Genomic DNA, 21,792 nt, shown 5'->3' on the forward strand with positions numbered 1-21,792 from the left:
TTCCCGCTAGGGGGCGATACTGAGCTCTTTAGCCTCCAGCCTGCCGGAAAGGCGGACGAAGAAGAAGAAAAACCGGATGTTTTGATAATCCGTCGGGTGGAAAGGTAGATTTCACATATGGAAACTTTTCTTTTACTCGTCTCAGTCTCGCCTTTTCTTACTTCTTTTAAAAACGTTGCCCTTTTCAGACAGTAGAAATTACACTCTGCCTCCATGTGTTGTACTTGTTGTTGTTTTACCTCCCAACTGAAGCTTTAACTTTAGAGTTTCGTGAAGTGAGTTTATCATCTGCTGGTGTAAGCAAATTTATGGTTTGGCTGCAAATTAAGAATATACCTTTGTTATGCACCAAAAAGAGACAAACTTTGATTCATTTTTTAAGGATATACAATTTGGAAGCCTATTTAGCGAATGTATTGACTCATTTGAATACATGACAGTTATTTCAAGACATATTAAAATGGTTTTTATGGTGAAAATCCATCTAGATTTATGTATAAGTAGCTCTCATGCTCATCCAGTATCATATTGCTCTTTTAAATGTGGTATCTGGTCTCACAGGAAAATGGCTAAACATTCAAAGAAAAGAAGGTCCAAGAGGTTATCTTCTTCAAGTGAGGAAGATGAGAAGGTGAGAGAAAAGGCTTTGAGTTGTATTTGATTATGTGGATGCTGTTATCACTATGCTATTTGTATGTAGTTTCATTACATTCAAAGCGAGAACTGATTCACTTCCAGGCAATTTACAGAAAATGTTTTGTGACAGGGAGGGGTGTTGTAATTTAAGAGGAAAATTTAATTTCAAAAAACAATGTTTTCATTCTAAAAGGAAAAGCATGTGTATCTCAGTTGTTGGAGTGGATTTATGGAATGGGTTGGTGATGGGTTGAAGCAATGTACGAATATAAATCAATTTAAAAAACGATACAAAAAGGAAGTTCTGCGAAGTTATTTGATTGAGGAGGAGCTATGTTAAGGAAATATTGTGTTTGTTAGCTGGTTGGGTGCAAAGGCTCAACCAATGGGAAAATGGGTAGCCCAATAGGTAAATTAGCAGCTATTTATTTTTAATATTTATGTTTAATTTATGATAGAGGTAACAAAGGCGCAGGGTCAAATAAGTTTTACTTCTACCTTCTACCTCCTTTTCGGACACTGTTTTTTTTTCCCTGTTTGTATTATGTTTTTATTGTTGTTGCTTTTTTTTCTGTATGTATTGAATTTGTTTTAAAATTTAATATTTTTTTTCCTTATGTGTTCGAAATAAACAATTTAATCAATCAATCAAAACAATAACTGTTTAATCAGCTGAAAAAATGTTTATAGAGACATTAACCAGGGGAAAGCAGTTTAGTGTATGGCTAATTCAGGAAGTAAATAAAAAACACATCAAATGCTTTTGTTGCAATCCATATATCGAATAAATGACATATAAAAAAACTATTCATCAAAAATGTATTAATTTTTTTTCCGCATATTTCAGGTATCTAAGAAGCAGGATGACAGTCACAGCTACAAACATTCGAAAAAGAAATCTAAAAAGCATCACGAGAGGTAAGACTGACTTCCATGTGACTATTGTGAAACAAATGTCTGTATAAATGAATATTCACTTACTCTTAGATCGAGAAAATCATTAGTGTCTCATCATTTTCATTTTGCCAAATTTGTAGGCATGAAAAACACCATAAGAAATCTGTTAAAGATGATTCCCGAAGCACCCGCCTGATCAAAAAGGCTGTCTATAAACAACTAAAAGCACAAGCTGCAGAGGAGAAAGCCATTAATGATAAAGAACAGTGTACAAACACCAGAAGAGTTTCTGTGCCATCCTTGAGGGAAAGGTGCTCCAGTAAAGAAATAAAATCGGCGTCGGGGAAAGGTACAACCATCAGTGGAAGCAAGACTGAAGGAGGATCCTCAAAACCCTTTGACAACAACAATGTAGCTTTGGTTCTTAAGACAAAAGAGGAGGCATTAAAAGACAAGTTAGATCAAAAATCATCCCAGAGGAGCCAATCCAAATCCGAAAGGCAGCAAAGGAGTCCTGAGTTAGAACAGAAATCCTCCCAGAGGAGCCAATCCAAAAGGCAGCAAAAGAGTCCTGAGTTAGATTTAACTGAACAGGAAGACAAAAGCAAGAGTGTAAAGAAACTGAGGTCCAAATCTGAGGAACCATCAAGGAATGATAATGAGAGCAGTACTATCAAGAGCTGCGAACCTACTACCTCTATCTTCAAGGATTCTTTGGAGCAGAAGAGGAAGGAGCTGGTCCAACGCAAAAGCCTTCAAGTAAAGGAGGTGATGGCCAAAAGCAGCTTGTTTACAGACTCAAAATATACATCTGCCTCTTTTACTGAGAACTCTATCACTTCAGCCAACCGTACGACCTCAGAGAGTAGATCTAAGGAGTTGAAGAGTGAACCTTCAACGTCTGAGAATGGCTCATCATCATCTTCAGAAAAAGCAAAGCAGTTATCAGCTGCACAAAAACAAGCACTTTCTCTAAAATTTGTACCATTTAAATTTAGGATACCCAAAAAGGTTTGGCCAAAACCCATACGTGGAAATATTGTTGAAAAAAGAGATGCTATTTCTTCAAACAAAGATCTCAAACATGAGACTAAACCCCCCGACTCTGGATGCTTAACAATAAAAGCAAAGCCGGAAACAGTCCAAGAAGTTCCAAGCTGTTCTGATAGTATCCCCAATTTTCCATTTGAAAAGCAAGATAAGAGCTCATCTGTGTCTGTCCAGCTCCCGCCTCCAGATGATCCCAACTCTGAGCCATTGAATGACCAGGTAAAGCATCACTCCTTAAACTGATGATAAGGAATAAATGTTATTCCTTCACTTTATTTATCTCATGTACATTTAGTATTTTGCTAGTATACTTTTCTTTTTATTCGGGTTAAAAAGACAGATGACTGCTTGTATATAATTTGTTTTAAATTACGATATTCTGCAGATGCAAGTGGTTGAAGAGCTTCATCTTGCTCGTTCTGAGAAGAGGTTGGAGGTAAATGTTATGACGAGCTATGGTGAACTGACCTGTATGGATATAGATTCTCCAGAAGAGGCACCAGCAGACTCCATATGTGAGTTTTATTATTTCTCATGAAGCTGAAATCCAGTTTGAATTAACCACAATGAGATGCATACATGATGTTCAGAATGAAATGCCCTATGGCCTGATGTCCAGTGGCATGTACCTGTTACTTAATACCTCATTCAACTTGCTTTGGCTTTAGGGTGACACAGTGTTTCTTACATTTCTGAAAAAGGGTGAATGAATCTGAGACTGAAACCATTTTTTAAGTTCTAAACTTTAATTGAAATGATAGTTTTTATGGTTATAATTGTTTTATTCTCGCCATGATCAACCAAGTGTTGACTTGTCTTTACAGGCAGGCAGCTTCAACAGCAGGTCCTGATCCTCGTTTTGGACACAAATATTCTCCTCAGTCACTTGGATTATGTGAAAAAGATCAGATCCCATGGCCTCGGAGGTTTGAAACATCCTATATTACCATTAAAAGTACTACCGTTTACACGTTTTTATTTTTCATGAAGTATGCTGTTAAATGTGATGGACAGTCAAACCATTTGTTGCTTTTTATTTGCAACTTCTAATCTTTTTTTGACCGAACTATTAATGCAAGCAGCATCTTCACTTTGTAAAAGTTCATGTTAATTTCCATCCCTGGTGGATTAGAGCAGTACATTTCATCTTGTCAGGTTACATAATAGGACTGTGAGGAAAATAAGAGGAGCAATTGAGAATTAAATTCAAAGCCAGATGCATGAAAATACTGTAACATTTGTTCGTTTGCTACATTATACAGATTTAATTTCATCACATGATTGTTACAGTTTTAACTCAAGTATTTAAACACGACTACAGTCATAGTTAAGCAGTATAACATGCACTTATGATGTGTTTTGAAATGTGAATGTGCTCTGTGTCCTCCTAGCCTTGGGCCTTCACGTTGTCCTGATTCCTTGGGTGGTACTTCAGGAACTGGATTCCCTAAAAAAGGGGAGAGGTCTGTCAGGGTCCGTGGCCCACTTGGCAACTCCTGCCATCTCATACATTTATAATGCTTTAAAGAACCGGGAGCAGCATCTTTGGGGGCAGTCGATGCAGCAGGCAGCTGAGAGCCGCAGTGAGTGCTGATTCATGTCATTTTTTTTTCCAAAAGTGGACTGCAAAAGCAGTGAACTCAACCCCTGATCTTCTGTTTGTAATAAAATGCACCTACTTCCACATGTAAAGCTTTCCTAAAACTATACAAGATGCCACTTGAGACGTCATTATTTTATTTTATTTTATTGCAAATGAACGTATCACTTTGTTGCTGCTGTTTCACTGCATGTCCACTAGGTGGCACTGACACACAGTTGTCCTTTTACACTTCCTCATTGTCAAAATCTACATATGTGGAAGTCAAGGGCTTTTGCTCAGATGTTAAATTTCACACTATGATAGAGGAGACTTGTTCGGTCTGTACAAGCGATAAATACATTTAGTGTAAATAATAGTTCAAAATAATATATCCCACTTTGTATTTAAAAGAAAATAAAACATGTCATGTGGTCTTTTGCACAGTTTTACACCCGGTACTTTCAGTGTCCTTTCTTTTTTTTAGGCTGTTCTGCTTTTCTGGCTCACTCTTAGTTTCCTGTCATTTCTGCACATTTCTTTGTCCCTCAGGTGGTCTGAACACTGAGAATAATGATGACAGAGTGCTGCAATGCTGCCTGCAATACCAGAATATGCACCCAGAGTGTGCTCTGATCTTATGCACGTGAGTTCCCCTCCCCCCTACAGTATACTGCTGCTGCTGCTGCCGCTGCTGCTGCTGCAGAGTGTATGTCCTCTGCTAATAATGCACAGGCATGTGACTGTGCCGGATAGTTCCAGTTGGGACGAGAGAATGAGAGAGCCAGACATTTCTTTTTCAAAGAATAGATGTGCTGAGCAAGGGATTCGGAGTTTAGTTCAGGATTTGTGGATTTACAATTGCTTTCTTTGTTGTATTTTACCTTCTTCATCCTTTTGACCCATTTCCGTGATTGTTACTATTTCCAGATGCTGCTATTGATTGTTCTGAAACATTAAAAGGGGGGGCAGGATTAGATAGGGTACTGCACAAAGACTGTTAGATGAGTTGTCTTAATTTTGTTCGGATTGCCTCTGCCGCCTTATTAAAAACGTGCCTCCGTTATTTTCTCTCCAGTAATGATAAAAATCTATGCAGTAAAGCCCTCCTGAGCGGGGTGAGGGCCCTCTGCAAGAGTGATTTGGAGGCAGAAGTTGAGAGGTCCAAACGTGGCCTTCACAATATCCAAAGCATTCAGGCTCCATTGCTTCCCCACGTCAGTCCCCAGCTCACATCGCCGGCGTCGAGCCGGAGCTGCACGCAGGCCCAGGAACAAAAGCACGAGAACACTCGCCTCTCTGTAGGCACGCTAGAGAAAGGTGAGCCAGGGATTTCAGGAAGAAAACAGGAAGTAACTATAGGGTTGTAGTTAACGGCACATACCATCTATGCTCTCACCGTGTCCACCCACTCCTTCTTATTTTCCTGAATTCTTCACTTTGGATCCGTCTGTGTTGTTTTTCTGTTCCTCTATCAGTGAAACCAGTTTCAGCACACAAGAAATGAATGTATAAACCACAGATTAAACATAAATAACTCATCTGTTACACACACACCGAGCTAACATTTCTGTTGCCCTGCTGTGTCCTCTACCAGTGCCGCTGCTCTCATACTTGCACATATATACAGTATATATTTATACGTGTATGTTTCCAGTGTCTCCTCACTCACACATGTGGTATGCATGTGTATAACTGCTTTCAGATATAAAGCGCCTCAACGAAAGAGATGAGGATGAGGCAAAACAGAGCCTTAGCAGATGTTTTGTTGAGCTAGAAGAATGTCTGCAGGAGGTGTTGTCTGAGGTGCTGGAGGTCGAGATGAAGGCTGTGTACGAAGATCTGTGGTTAGAGGTAGACTTAATGTTTCACTTCATTTTAAAACATGAAACTAAATCAGAATCATCTATTAACCTAGTTTGTGTCTGTTCTGTTTGTTTATGTGTTAAAAGGTAGTTTACATAAAACCCCCCTGGACTCTTCGGGATGTCTTGCATTGTTTAAAGAAGCACTGGATTGCTGTCTTTGGACATATTGCCCCACGGAGGATGCTTGAAAATGTTTTAAGCCTCATCACCTTCTTTAACTCAGGTATGTTGACGTGTAAGAGCAAGAATGGGAAGAGATAATCTTCAGTAATGAGTACTGTCATATAAATGCGAATGTATTGTGGAATGCTGATTGATTTATGATGCAGGACTGCAATATAAACCCTGTGACACTGAACAAATGAACAAAGCACCGCCTCTGTTTTCTTTAGTTATAAACTCCAACAGTTTTTGATGTAGCAATACTTTTTCTAATTTAAAATGCCGGATGCCAGTTTCCTTGGAAATCATTTCAAAATTCCTTTGAAGACAAAGCAAAGATGAACTAAAAGCTAAAGGAATGGGCTTTGCTTTATTTATATGGCACATGCTTTACAATCATGGTTTAGTTATAATATATTCAATGTCTTAAGCTGAACATTGTGTGAAATGAAGGATGTTTTATTACAATACGTATTTTTCCACACTTTAATATCCCCCAAAACATTGTTGATTGGCAAACTGCCTTTTCTTTTTTTTTGAGTATTACTCAGCAGACTGTGATGTTGGGACACTGAGTCATCCCTCAGATTAAAGCTTTACCCCTCGGGGAGATGACGTTGCCTGCCCAGCAGTGTGCAACGAACCCGCCAGTGCTGCATACAGAATCAGGTCATCTGCTAAAGTTGGAGACTTAAATGTGTGTCAGGAACTCGCCAGATAGCCGACTGCAGCACTTCTGTCTCGAGTAACCCTGCTGGATCAACTCGTTATGTTCCCCGTGGGTCTCAGCCTCAGTCGCTCCGGCTCTCCGGCCGCTTGTTTGGGGACGGGTGTAGCTGCTACAGAAGTGGTACAACAGTTTAAATCCATATAAGAATGGTAATAGCCTTAACTATGTGGTTTTGTCCTTGCTCTGCACACACACACGCACGATTCTGCACTTCTTGGCAGGACGCAGACTGGCCGTGTGCCAGGACTCTGAGAGGAGGAGGAGGGGGAGGTAGAGACGGGAGGGAGGGATAAACTGTGTGTGAGGCTGAGAACAATTCTAGTGGTGGAAAAGTACTGCAGGGTGTCTGTAAATGAACATTTAGATGTTGCAGGAAAGGATATTAAGAACACAAGAAGTTTTTGAATGTTAATGAAAACATGCAGTCTAAAAATGAACGTGCATGTTTGGATGCAACATGTTAAAAATGGTTCCACCACAATGACAATTTTTGAATGGACAATTCCAAACATTTGAGTGGTAAAATAAAATAAAAATCTGTTTTTCAAGGCATGAACCAGTTCCTGATTATAAGCAACATCCAGCAAATACTAACTGTATCCTAGTTGTAGCAGAGTCCAGCTACAGATACTGCCTTCCTGTAAGTGGGAATATTCTGTTGCTGTTCGGTGTGAGTTACAGCACCGTTGTGGTTTAAACGATGATTAAATGTGTATGTGTTCTCTTTGCATGTGTGCGTGCCCTGTTTTTTAGCGCAGCCATACGCTAGCCACAGCTGCATGCCTCTGTGTGTTTCTCAGGTGAATCATCAGACCGCCATGCTGTCTCACTGGCTCTTCAGGGTGCTAAAGAGCTGCTGAAAGCATTTTGTGCAAGTTCCAACCATGCCCCTCGCGCCATCACTACTCTGGAAAACATTTTCAATAAGCTGCATCCTCAGGTTAGCTGGAACCGGTTTGAAGGTTAGGTTTTACTGAAAGCTCAGAATGCAGTCTGGCGTCTTCTTCTGAATGTGTTTTACTGAAAACGTGTGAAACACACTTGCATATTTGACATTTCTTTATTTTTAGCAACATGTGGAGGGAAAATCTTCTGCTTGTGATGTTGTCATGAATGATGATGATGATGAAGAAGAGGACAAACAACCCACATCTGCTCAGCTCTCTCACCAGGAAGTGTGGGCCGTGTTTGAGGACATCTGGTCTAACGTGTATCAGCTCAGGTGGGTGTGACAAAGACTTTGCGGATATAGCTTGTATTGGATTTAACTCATGTTTGAACTGAAAATTAAAGCTTGGGTACATTTTTCTCTTTAAAGTTTTCTTCTGAAATTTTTTCCCTTTTGCTCCCAGAGTAGATTTTAGTTTCTATAACACAAATGAATGGCTCCGTATAACTATTTTGAGTAACAAAAACAACCCATTGGAGGTTATTTTGATATTCGCTCCTTTTTTCCCTCTTTTCACTGACCCCAAAGGTCATTTTTTTCTGTCACGTTGTAGCTTGGAAGTGTTCAAAGCGCTCCGCTTTGACCCTCACACCATGCAGGCCATGCTGCCATTGGGAGATGCTCCACCGCCACAGGACGCCTTGGCGTGTTTGCACACACTGTCCTCTCTGGTATCACAGCTGCTGCAGGCCTTCAGCAGGTATGTGGGCCACACTCGTGTCACTGCTGACCCGCAAGTCACACGACTTCAAATCTCACGTATCAGCACAACCTACAGTGTTGCGCCATTCTTATGCTCCATGTTCATGATAAGTCTGTAACGTTTGATCACTTGAACTGAGGCCTGCAGATAACAATTGCTACGCTTGCAGCCAAGCTGTTCATACGGGAATAAGTGTGTAATAATTTATGATCACATCTGCTTCACTGTTTATTTCTGTTCATCATCTGTTTGTCTGTTCGAACTAAACCCTCAAACTCCACTGCTTTTGTCTAACCCTTGACATTTAAAAGAGTTTAAAAGTTTAAACTCTTCTGTGCCTTTCTAAGCTGACCATCTTCTTCCTGTGTCCCAGTAATGTGTGCACGTGTGTGTTCCTTCTGTGCTTTAACAGATCTCAGGGCATGTTTAGCACGTAATGTTGGTCACGCTGTAATCTCATTGGCCTTGTAGTGTTGCCTTATCACCTTTGGCGTGACGCAACGGTCAGCACTGCTAATGTCTCACTATACCTTGAAGAAGAAATGAAATCCCATCTGCTATCGCTGGGACGGCTCCACTTGGATCTTTCCATTGTAACTGCTTTTCCTGCTAACTCACTAAGGGCCACATCCACAAAAGGATTGTGTGGCTTTTGCTGCCGCTAAACCGGTGCAAATGAGACAAAAAGAGAGCGTCTAATTCACAAAGCACCCGCAAAGGGCGAATTGCACCACAAACTGCGCTGCCAAGCAAATAGTGTCATGGTGCGCCTGTGCCATTTGCATATATGTAAATTAGGTAATATTCATACATTCGGTGCAAAATTGCCCCCTTTCTATGCAAATAAGCCTCATTGCAAAAACCGTCTTATTCACAAAGGCCAGGGCTATTTGCCACACGCAAAAATAGTGGAGCAAATACAGTACCGTCTTTTCGAAGCGTGTATTAACTGCGCGCAAACTCACTCCTCACTCCCCCTCTGTCTGTTTCTCTCTCTCTTCAATATCATTCAAGCCTGTGTGTTACTGAATGATATTAAGGGTGAAATCTACAGTCAGACATGACTGTAGACAGTGAGATCAAGTGGGGTTGTGGACTTATCTCGGATTTAAAAATAAAAATAACTCTATAATGTGTGTGTTTAACAGCTGACCTGTAGGTGTGTGTAGCAAAACACAGAACATGAATTACCCTCAGATCCTGATCTGATCCCGATCCGGTGCTGCAAAACTTTATGGGTGTGTTTGCGCCGGCATATCATTAGAGCAAAAGCTTTTGTGAATAGGGCCTTAAAGCGGAGCAAATTGCGGCGCGAATGCGGCGCAATTCACAGCGCTATTTGCGGGCGCAATCTATTCTTTGTGGATTTGGCCCTAAGTGTTTCAAAGAGAAGTGTTCACCTCCCCAAATAAGGGAAAAAGAAAATCAATATGACTAAAGCATAGAACATGCATTTCTATTTATCCTTTGCTGCAGTTTTTCATAAGATATTTAGATTTTCTAGCATGTGTGAGTAATAAAGCTGGTGATGGCTTTGTTCCATTTGGCCATTTAACTTTTGGCATCCTGTTGGTGAGCACCTTGGCTCGCCGTCGCACTCGAGTCAAGCAGAGCCCTTGTTAATGTCACCTTGACTGTTTCCAGAATGTTAATTCATACTTCCTCCTCTGAAAGGAGCCAGTGCACAACTCAATCTGTGGACTCATAAAAGGGGTTTTGCTAGATAGCCAGGCTTTTTCTTTTTTCTTTTTTCAAACCTGCTTTTCAAATATTAAACAAATTATTATTTTTTTATTTGGATAATCTCTTTTGAAAATCTAAAATGCAAAACAGGCCCATCTTCCTGTTGTACTTTAATTAATCTATGATTTGTCTTCAGTGAGAAAGATCTGCAGTCAAATAGAAACGTTCAATTAATTTTGGTTACCGTGGTTTTTAACTATAAGACTATAATTATCTCAGTCATTGCTGGAGCTCATTGCTAAGTGGTGTTTAAATACACACAGGAAACAAATCAGGTCACTGATCTCCTAGAGATGTGTGCACAGCCGCCACAGGCTGATAAGGCTGTTGTAAAACCAATGGCATTTATTTATATTTATTGGACACTTCACTTGTTACCAGCAGACGTACTGGAATAATAATTCAAAGCAAATTATTTCACAATGGCTTTTTTTACCATCTAAACATCTAAATCTTTCTCTTTATTGTCTTTGTTGTACACCATGTGACATGTATGTAGTAATATGTTAATATGTGATTACTGGCTGTTTGAAATATCTGACAACCTTTATGTTTGATATCCTGGCACATGCTTACATAAATGTCTGTGTGCAACACATTACATAATGTCCTTATTTATTTAAGGAAGAACTAAGTGCACCCTTATTGCTTCCATAGAATTTAAAATGGGTTAGTAGCAGCCAGGTGTCGCTGATCAAAAATGCTAGATTGATCTCTCATCAATGAGTGTTTACACAGCAGACTGGAATGGAAATACAACATGCATCCTGTTTATAAAAGAGGACGGAGCAGACGTTACTTCTTGAGGAAGCGTAGATCCCTCAGCGTTTGCAGCGAGATGTTGTATAACGTCTATACGTGGAGAGTTCAGTCACGTCTGCAGCCATCTGTTGGGGGAGCAGCATCAAAGCCGGGGACTTGGGACCGTTCTGGAGCCTCTGGAGCTGATTGTGCAAAGGGGGATGCTTCATAAAATAAAGATGATCATGCATAATCCTGAGCGCCCTCCTCATAATACAGTGGTTCAGCAGCAGAGTGACTTCAGTCAGGTTCAGATCCACTGCAGCAAAGACCGCTGCAGGAGATCCTTCCTGCCCACAGCTATAAACCTCGGCAACAAAGTTCTGAGCAGTAACAATCTGCTGTAACAGTTTATTTCTCTATGGGGGATTAATAGACCGTTTTTAAATTATGGGAAAATTTCACTCTATGTTCCTTGTTTTCCACTCTGTCACTCCGATTACTTGCTATCCGTTTGTCCTGAAGGCCACAGTTTATCAGACAACCATCTTCAACCCAGTTATTTAAAGTGGTGCCTGTGTGTGTGAGTGCACTGGTGCATATTGGTCAAGTGGGTGGTGATGCATAAGTATAGAGCTGTGCTCAAAGATAGTACAGAATTGGAAATGGTTGAAAATACATATTTAAAATCGTATTTCTTTCAGATTCACATTTTCAAATAAACATTAGGGTGTAAATGCTCCTCAGTCTGTCTCAAGCGTGACATCAGAGTGGGATCATATCTAATCTAATCTGTGTTGTTTTTCCTCAGCGTGTTGTCCTCGGACCCTGGTTTGGGGGAAGCTCAGACTCTGCTCAGCATTATCCATTCTAGTAAAGTCAGTACGATGAAACAGCCTGGTGCCCAATTAAACACATTAATATCAGCCTTTTCCTGTGACTGTTGAGCTCAGACTGCTCATCTTTATCTCTGATTTTTCGTTTCAGATCGTTAACGAAGTTTCCAGATTAACAGCCAAAGACGTTCTCGATTGTTTCTCACAGCTAGACTACAGGTAAGAAACACTCACAATAATCATGCAAAAGAGGACTCACCTCCTAACAGACGTCACAGTCAAACGAATTCTTCCACTCTTTGTTGCAACATGCCCAGGCAGGTCTGTGTGATTTTCCAGCATTGTAACCGTTACCGGTCACCACACCAGCATGAACGAACAACCGTGGCCTCTATAAACCACACTTTTAGTTAGCAAAAAAATGGTGTTTGCACTTTAATTGTAATAATTACATATTTACATGTAGTAGCTTCTCTGACACAACTTAATGCTGGTACTTTTTTCCCAAAAGAAAACAAGACACATTTTTATAGACCTGATAATTTTTAGTAAGTAATGTTGGCACAATGAAGTTTCTATTTGGACTCGTAAAAATCCATACACTTGATGAAGATCCTGACGTCCTGTCTGCTCAGGAGTGAGTTACGACTCACTTGGCGACTATTCTCATCACCTTCCGCAACTATAAAAACAAACGTGTATAAAAGGTTCATATAAGGTCAGCAGAGGCTAAGAAATAAAGGGAAGCTTTGTTAAACAAAGCCTGTTAGGTCTGCTGCTGCTACTAATGTGTTTGCTTCGGTTTAAAGACGTATAGATATTTTTAGAGTTTGGTAATCATATCTGTGGGATCATTTTTGAATTTGTTGAAAATTAAGTTAAAAACCAAAAGATGGACAGTGTCGTCATTTTCCTTGAAAATATCATGAACTGATGTGGATAACATGGCGCATCCAGGGACAAGATCGTAAAAAAAACAGATAGACTTGTAACCTCAATCAAATTATGACAAAAATTACTTCTTTATGACTTCTTTTCATAATTTATTTTGTGTTAATTCCGATATTCATTCTTATGCCACAAGGCACAAAGATGCTTTTAATTTACTGTTTTGTAGAACATGTAAACATCAATCTTTCATCACTTTCAGAGGCCCCCACTTGTGGAATTCACTCAATAAATCTCTTAAATCATCACCATCCTTGCCAATATTCAAAAAACATTTAAATAACTTTCTTATTGTTTCATCTTTGTAGTGTTCATTATTTGATCTGAGTTACATTTTCTTTTGTGTTTTTTTTTGTTTTTTTTACTCCCCCTTGTGTACGGTAGCTTTTGTTTTGTTTTTTATTCATATATGGAAAGGATTCTATATAAGCCACCAGGCTTCTTCCTTTCCTTGCATATTATTTCATAGTTTTTTTTATTTTTTGTTCAATTTGTCTTGTATTGCTAAACAAATAAACTAAATAAACTAAACTAAACTAAACAATTTATAGGATTAGTTCCTTTTTACAGATATTCAGGAAGCTTTCTTATAAAATACAGTAAGATTTTTTTTTATTATTATATTCTTCAGCTTCAGCATAAATATGCAGCCTCGGACTTGTCTTTTTATTATTTGATAAAAAATAAACAACTTTTTAATTTTTTTTCTGTTAAGAAAAACTGAAGATTTAAAAATATTTCCCTCATACAACTCTACAGTTTTATGAAATGCTATTCTATGTTTCATTGCAATGGCATTTTCAGCTTTTCCCTTTAGGGGTTGGCACAGGCACAGGTAGAGGTTTAACTTTAGATCCAGTTCCTGAGACAACTCTCCCATATATACCGGCCTGGGACCACTATTATTTGGTATTGCGTGGTTGTTCACATAATCATGACTAAAGATATTTTTGTCCATCTTCTTCAAAGTTGAAGTTTTCTTTTTCATTGTTTAAGTCTCACAGGACGAAATACGAGAGAGAAATAGGAGAGTTACACGGGTGCAGAGAAAACAACGTCCAGTGGAAACGCCAACCCACAAGCGCATTTTGGTTTTCTCTTGAGGGAAAAAGTGTCATGGAAACATGACTAATGGCGGCACTGGGCTTCAGAGTCCTGCCCGAGGACACTTGCACATGAGCCGTGGCAACTTTACAGTCAGAGGGCGTCCGACTCCAACCACTACGCCACTGCCTTTCTTGAAATTGTGAAATTTACATTGAAAAATCAGCCAAACGAAAGTTAGAAGGATACCTCAGCATTTTGGGAATCAACTTAACCACTGTGGATTGCTCCACCCAGCCTAAGTGACAATAAAATACACTAAATAAAATAAAATATAATATGTTGCGGCTTGTGCATTTACATAAACTGGGACGCAACAATCATACACGCAGAACTATATTTTGGCGAAGCACCACTACCCTGGTGCAGCGATCGCCTCCAGCAGCTCTGTTGCCTGGCAACGCTCGATCTGACAGTTTGAGAAGTCAGTGGCATCTTTGAGCCGGCGAATAGTTTACACTCAGCTTCCAGAACCTTTACTCCTTCTTCTCCTGTGTATCCTGGCAGAAAAACATATGGCTCCAGGGTTGTAACGGTAACAGGTTTTTTTTCTTGTTATCAGCAGTTTTTATTGAGCAGATAAACATAAAAATCAGTCACAGTTTTTCAAATCGAACCCAAACTCAGCTAATCACAACTGAAAATAAAAATGGTAAAAAGTTAACTACACTGACAATTTCATTAAGTGTTGCAAAAGGCTTTTAAGTGGGGCAGCCCCGACTGGTTATTAATATTCTGAAGTTTCTAGAAACAAACAAATATACAGCATCTCATATCTCACTCCTCAGTAAAGGCTTTTAAAGATTTGCACTCAAACATGATAGAACAGAAACACTTCATTTGATTCAAAGGTACTTTTCAAGCCATGGTCATGTCTATAGGTATAACTCTGTGATGCTGCTGTCATGGCAACACACCAGAGGCCAATGTCTTAAACAGATTATTAGTTTCCTGGCCGTTGTGTTTTCTCTCCTCAGGTTACCGTCTGATAGTCTGAAGCGTCTTCTGATGATTTCATGACTCCAGCAAAAGAAATATTAACTCTTAGCAGAATTACTTTTGAATACCTTAGAGTCGTTCATTCCTCAATGTATAAAACATCCAATTAGTGTTGTGGTTTCGGCTGAGAGTGACCTTTACATCCTCACACATTATCTTCATAATTATTCCCTGCATTTCAAGCAGTTCTTGTGTGGAATAGCAACGTGACACCACCCTGACAACAGTGGTTGTTTAGTATTAAAGTCACGCGGCTGCGTCGCCCCGCAGGGCAGCTTTACAAACACGTCATTCAAGCTGGGACACTTCATCTGACTTTATTGTGACTGTGAATTATTATTTTTTTTATCTGTTACGTCCATTGTGAAGTGATCTGGGGGCCTTCTTTCGGTGCACGCATTATCAGTGGTGTTAAATATTTGATCAGTGTGGTCGTTGATGTCATGACTTATATAAGACTTCATGCAGGCTCTCTCCAGGCGCCTCCACTCATTGAAAGGCAGGTTTAAGTGGGTGACGGCTGATGAGCTTTTATTTCTCATCGATAGCAGACACTTCTGAGCTTCATCTTAGTGTAAAAAGATTCAAAAATATCCAGTAAGATTGCTTTTTTTAATTCTTTAATAGTCAGCACACTGGTTAATCAGTGGATTTTAGTGTTTGCAGTCGCTAGAAGGCCACATGACAGCAGTTGGCGGCACATTCTTCCCATTTTCTTAACTAGTCTGTTTACGTAAGCGCTTTTCTGAAGCCATCTCTATTGTGCTGCTTTTCTTTTCTCTCTTTTTTTTCCTTCTTTTAAGCAGTGGGAGGGAAGGGAACAAAACCAAACTCTTTTCAGTGGCTTGTTCTCGTGAAGAAGCCCCTCAGTTTTCACTTGCAGGTGATCATTAAATATGCCAGTCTTCCTACGACAGGATTAGGATATTTCCTCTCTGTGTGGGATTTTCCGGAGGATATTTGGAAACGCCTGTTTCTGCCACGTGTGAGAATGTGGAGTTGTGAGCCTGGTGATTTCATGGCTCCGGGGGGTTATTTGCACATTTTGATGTAACGTCGGCTTTTAAGCTTTTCAATGCAACACTCAGCCGCTGATTAGCGCCGCCGATAAGTCAGGATGGATGACTAATTTTACTGGCAGCATTGATCTTTCTCATGTCGTACATATTTAAATACTTGCTCACATATCAGTATCTGTGTTTAACCTGCATGTATTTTCTTGCATAATTAACTGGCTCAGGCTCTCAACCTCAAACACCAGCTTTCTTATGTTTTGTCGTTTTAGATCTCACCCTTTTGGCTGCATCTTCAGTTATAATATTTATTGGGTAGTTTTATGTAACTCTGTCAAAGAGAATAACCAGAAGGAAGCTTTGCTTATTCACAAACCCACGGGGGAGCAGTGAAAAGTAGAAGAAAGCCCGAAGCTTTTACTTTGTGTTGTTGAGAGTACTTAAACACTTTGTTTTGTTTGATGAACGAGTTCAACCCTTTTTGTTTCTCTCCCCTTTCCCATGGTCATAGCTGAATTCCAGCCATCTTGCATGCAGAAGCATTGCTTTAATCCTTTATTGCACAGCATTATTGTTGCAAGACTCTTTTTATTCGATAATCAAAAACCAGACGTAGCACCAGCGTATAATTAATGACAAACTGAGGTACACACTTAATGGTCAATGTTCTCCAGCTTTCAAAAACTTTTACATGGAAAAACCTGGTTACAAAGATTTATTCAAAATAAGTTTTCTTTTTAATTCTGTTGTAAAATTACATAAAGGAACAAAATTTGTGCCCATTTCTTGGCAGGAGAATGAAAAGACATTGAAAAGTACCTGAATAACTGCTATTCATGTCAAAAGTAGACTTCCTCTTTCCTTTTAATATTGAAAAGCAGATTGTGAAGGTTCGAGACTGTCCCAGCGAGGAACACATTTAGCTGGTTATTCTAAGCAGTAATCAGCTACTGAATGACGTTTCACCACATCACATGATCCAATATTAAGTTTACTGGCAGTGTTTCCTGGGTATATTCATTAATCAGCTGTCGAACACGTGTATGCTGTTACGTAACATGCAGAAGCAGCACATCACCCTCCTGGGTTTATCTGTTGTAGATTTGAACACAAAACTGTCTTAGTTTCTTTAAATCTTTACTGTGAAGTTTTGACATTTTGAATAAAAGTGCATTGTCATTCCTCTGCCCATTGAGCGTGCATGATTGCAAAACGAGCCCAGTCACGACAGGCCGACAACATCCCGGGAGCTGCCTAAACACGGCAAGAGTTAACAGTGGCTGGGTCATCCTGGCATTTCCACGCGCTAAGAAAACACGATTATGCATGCCTCTGTGAAGAGAGGGGAAGTGGTTTGATGGGTGCGGGGGTGAAAACGGGGACGAGCGACACCGAGCAGATTCTTCTGCCTCTCTCACGTCTGCAGTTACACAATGTTCCAAGTGGAAACAAAGAGGAGGAAACAAACAAGCAACAAGCTCCCTCTGTGTCTCTGCTGCTACGCAGCCGTTGCCAGGCCCGTCGCGCGGGGTTTTTCTTGGGCATTTGTGACAGCCGGGAAGCACGAGGCCCCGCAGCCAGAAACATGCACTTCAGCCGGGGGAGAAATGTAAATAAATAGTTTCCATTAGGAAGTAATTTGTCTGTCATGGACGTTCTGTACTGAACACTCCAGATAGCGCGATGATAAAGTGAACATTTCTGCAGGCTTGTGTTGCATTTTCAGGTTTAAAGTGTTCCTGGGTTTATCACTTATTACAAACTGGTGAACACGGAGAAGAATCAACCATCAGGCCTTGACCTTTTGTTAAACTCCACAAACAAGTCAAATAACAGCTCATCTCAAACAGCTGTTTTTCCTCCCATAAAAACACATTTGAGTCGATGTTGCAGAGAGAATCTTAATATACAGGTTGTTGATTTAAATTGAGGGTTTTCACCTCCAAATTGGAGGAAGACTTTAGGAAATACAACTATGCAGATTTCTCTCTCTCTCTCTAAGAGACAAAAGTAGTTGTGCAGGTGGGGGTTTGGTTCAACTCACTCACCTCTACTTTGGTCTGTTAAGCACGTAAAACGTCTGCAGTTGATTCCAGGTGTGGCATCTGCACGTAGCTGCTGCTTTAAACTGTTAATGGGGTCACATGAACTCCTTATGCAAGAGAAACAAGTCCGTCTTGCTCATCAAGAAATGAGGAACTCTGTTAGTCTTTATTTTGCAAGTCTGCCTGAAGGAGACGATTTCATAAGAGTGAATGCGGAGGGCTCGCAGTCAGGATCCGACAAATGTGACTGGACCAACTTTCACTAAACACACAGATTAAATCATTCATATTAAAGTGGAATATTTTACACTTGATGCAGATAAAGTGTTTAAAGGGGACCTATTATGGCATCTAATACCTATTTTAAACAGGCCTTGAATGTCTTAAAAACAAGCTTTTGATTGTTTTTGCTAAATAAATTAGAAATTCAGCCTCTGAGCCATGTCTTTATCTTCCCCGTTTCTAACCTCATTATCTATGCAGGATTCTGAGTGGGCGGGGCTATGATAATGAGGCTCTCTGCTGATTGGCTGCCTGAATGACGCGATACACCGCTACGAAAAAATGGCGGAAGCTCCGGCCGGTGGAGTTAGTTGTGGGCGTGGTTTCACGCATCCCTCCTGTTGTGATGTCATGACAGGAGCAGAATCTGAACGGCTCGTAGATCCACATCACACTGGATGGATCATCCGGGCGGCTGTACAGACACTGCAGAATTTGGTTGCTTTCCTCCTTCTCTGAGTTGGCAGGCTGAGGGGAGACCACTTTATATATGTTAAAGCAAGAAAAGGGTGTTTTTTCATAATGGGTCCCCTTTAAGAATTAATATTCCATTTGTTTTTATGGTTATTTGTCAACTTTTATCTCAACATTTTAAAACAGCTGTAATTCCTAAACCTTTCTACCAACCTGTGAATATCCTCACCGTGAGTCTTCACTTAGAAGACGAGATTATAAAACGGTAAATAAGAAAAACTGTATCAATTTCCAAATATTTAGAGTCTGGTATTGAATACCTTTTTTTTTTTTTTCTGGTCCTCGAGGCCCGGTGTCCTGAAGGTTTCCCATGTTTCCCTGCTTCAGCACACCGCGATACAAGTAGCTGCATCACCAACAGAGGTGTCAGACCTTTTTGACAAGCTGGTGATGCCCATTAATTAGAATCAGGTGTGTTGACGCAAGGAAACATCTCTGTGCAAGACAGGGGGCCCCGGGGACAAGGATGGGGAAACAGTGATTTAGAACATGCAGGATTGCAGCCCTCGAGGACCAGGATTCCCCCTCACCGATCTAGCTGATCATACAGCTACCTTTCAGCTTCAGGTGGCGTGTCTGTCTCTTCTCCTGTCCTCGCCTTTAGCTCGTACCCTGTAAAAGCCAGCCTGCATGTTCCCTGTTGAGAGTCTTGCAGGACTCATACAGCCTCATATTTTCTCAGCTGTCCAGGTTGGTGAGCAAACAGTTTCACGTCATACGTAGGGTTGGGGATCGATTCAAATATCAAGAATCGATTCGATTCCGATTCTTAAGATTCAGAATCGATTATCACGCTTCGATCCGATTCAATTCGATCCGATATTGATTTGGGTTAATGTTAATAACACTGTTTTTTCAGCTGTTGCATGAATTATATGACTGTAGTTATGCAACATATGAATACTAGTATTATATTGAGATTCAACAGCAAGTATTGGCAGCTAATGATGCTGTAAGGACCAATCAGCTCCCAGAATGCTGATAGAATTGCTTTCAGAAACATCGTGTGGGTCAGAATTATCAAACAGATCCAGGGAGGAAACAGAGGACGAAAGAAATCGCTTTTATTTTTTCCCCATTTATGAGAATTTGGTTTTTAACATTTATGCAAATGTAACCCCAAGACAGTATATAAAGCAAAGAAATATAGACAATTTATGCAATTATAACTGAAAACTTTAATGTTTTCATACCTTTAAACATATTTAAAGGCAAAAACATGGCACAGGTTATTCTCGTGTCCAACAAAATATTCCTTTTTTGGGCATAAACAAAAAAGTACCAAAAGTTGTAATGTAATGATGAAATTTAAAAAAAAAAGAAAATTTTTAATTGATCTTTAGACATATGAATCGATTTTTAGGAATTAATATGAGAATCGATTTAAAATCGGAGAATCGATCTTTTCAACACAGGCATAGTCACACGGCACAAGAAGGATAGCTGTCCACTTGTTAGGCACTCCAACTCTCTTTTTTTTTTAAATGTATTGCATCTATTTGAACCGGTCTCGACATCACAGTTGTTTTTCTCGTGCTTGCAGGGAGAAGCTCCGTGTCGGCGGGAGCCAGCTCGTGGAGCTGAAAGGAGCCTTGGATGGTTGTGTTCAAGCCGCAGGCCAACACACCGCCTGCACCATGCAGCACTGATCAAACCACATCGGTCTTGAATAAAGAGTCCTTTACTTGAACTAATACTTGTAAGTTTCAGCTGCATGTGGTCTGGATCTTTTGCTGCTTTAATTTCCATCCATAAACATGCTTCTTTGGTTAAAGTCAAGGTTTATTCTCGATGAATGGAGGTTCTGTAGCTGTTTTCCACTGCTCTGAGACTTTATTAAACTGACCGTATTTCTGTTTAAGTTTGCTTAATGGTATGTTAAAACATTAATCCATCTAACAGTGCCGATATCTCCTGCTGATAATCAATCGGTCCACTGTGAAAGGGCTTGTTTTTTAAGTTTCAGGTAAAACTCCACTTGTTGGAAATGTGTATGCAACATAAAACAATATATTTCAATATAGAAAAAATGTATATTGTATTTTTCAGTAATTATTGAAAAAGCTAATTTTATTTTTTACAATTTTACCTCAGTTTTTTTTTTATACAAGATATTTATTTAAATGTTGTTTTGGACTGGATAAATGTGCAATGATGCAAGAAATCTGACCCCCGTCTGTGTTTCTGCAAATTAAAACATTTAATAGGTGAAAAGGACCTTTGTCATGTTTGAACATAGAAAATGTTGGCATCATCACTTCAGTGCTGGCATCATCATTCAGGTTGCCAGGCAACCACAACCCTTCACTTCATCCATCAGCTGTGCCGTCAGCTCCCGTACATTAGCCAGATTGCATCTTGCATTAGCGTAACTGAAAACATACAATAATAAAGGACAAGTCTGGATTTTTGTAACTTGAGAATATAGAATAATTTAAATGTTTGTTATTAATGTATTTAATAGTTTTTTCTTGTAATTTTATCCTCTATTTTTCTTACAACTTAAGGGACAGTCAGGCTGTCGTATCCTTGGTTACTGTGACTGCCGTTAATTGATAATTGCAGGTCTTGTAGCAGCAGCTCGCCTCCGTATTACAGTTCACGTATTATAACTGACTTTGCTGCGCACGAGAGTGTGTGTGTGTATGTGATTAAGAGGATTAGGTTCAGGTGACGCCAGCAGACAGGCTGAGATTAGATTCATTGCTAGTGTGACAGAGGCTGGAGCAGCAGACGTCATGCAGGAAGAGCTCTGGGACGACAGGGAGAGGAGAGGACAGATAAGAAGCCCACCAGGATCTGAACTGTCGAAATAAGTGCAGAGTTGGCAGACAAGGTAAAAAATAAAATAAATAAGTGCAGAGTTGGATGCTGCAGACAAAGCTGTTGTGGGAGTCAGACAGGGATTTATTTGTCTTTAAGTATTATAGAAAAGAAGCTCATTTAAAAAGTTTTTACCACAGCCTCAAAGGAACAGTTTCATAACATCAAAACCTGACAGGTCTTTTATCTTTTACATACTTTATAATCAAG

At 39.9% G+C, this 21,792-nt stretch overlaps 1 protein-coding gene across 4 annotated transcripts; it reads left to right on the forward strand.

Annotated features, from left to right (window-relative positions):
• Window positions 1–87: 87 nt before the first annotated feature.
• Window positions 88–20,964, forward strand: swt1 (SWT1 RNA endoribonuclease homolog). Of its 4 annotated transcripts, none has more exons than XM_061738752.1 (17): window positions 88–104; window positions 562–631; window positions 1,484–1,554; window positions 1,674–2,802; window positions 2,969–3,098; window positions 3,408–3,509; window positions 3,975–4,166; window positions 4,715–4,808; window positions 5,241–5,482; window positions 5,868–6,016; window positions 6,115–6,253; window positions 7,723–7,862; window positions 7,993–8,144; window positions 8,425–8,571; window positions 11,870–11,936; window positions 12,046–12,113; window positions 20,303–20,964. In XM_061738752.1, exons 2-17 carry the CDS (start codon window positions 566–568, stop codon window positions 20,406–20,408), a joined length of 2,994 nt encoding a protein of 997 aa, XP_061594736.1. In that variant the 5' UTR covers window positions 88–104; window positions 562–565; the 3' UTR covers window positions 20,409–20,964. The 4 variants fall into 4 exon arrangements, 3 of the variants coding, with proteins under 3 accessions (XP_061594736.1, XP_061594737.1, XP_061594735.1); XM_061738753.1 differs by lacking the exon at window positions 88–104 and adding an exon at window positions 218–296 and having other exon boundaries at window positions 5,262–5,482; XM_061738751.1 differs by lacking the exon at window positions 88–104 and adding an exon at window positions 219–296.
• Window positions 20,965–21,792: the final 828 nt, after the last annotated feature.

Source organism: Cololabis saira, chromosome 13 (assembly GCF_033807715.1).
Source record: "Cololabis saira isolate AMF1-May2022 chromosome 13, fColSai1.1, whole genome shotgun sequence".
Lineage (NCBI taxonomy): Eukaryota > Metazoa > Chordata > Actinopteri > Beloniformes > Belonidae > Cololabis > Cololabis saira.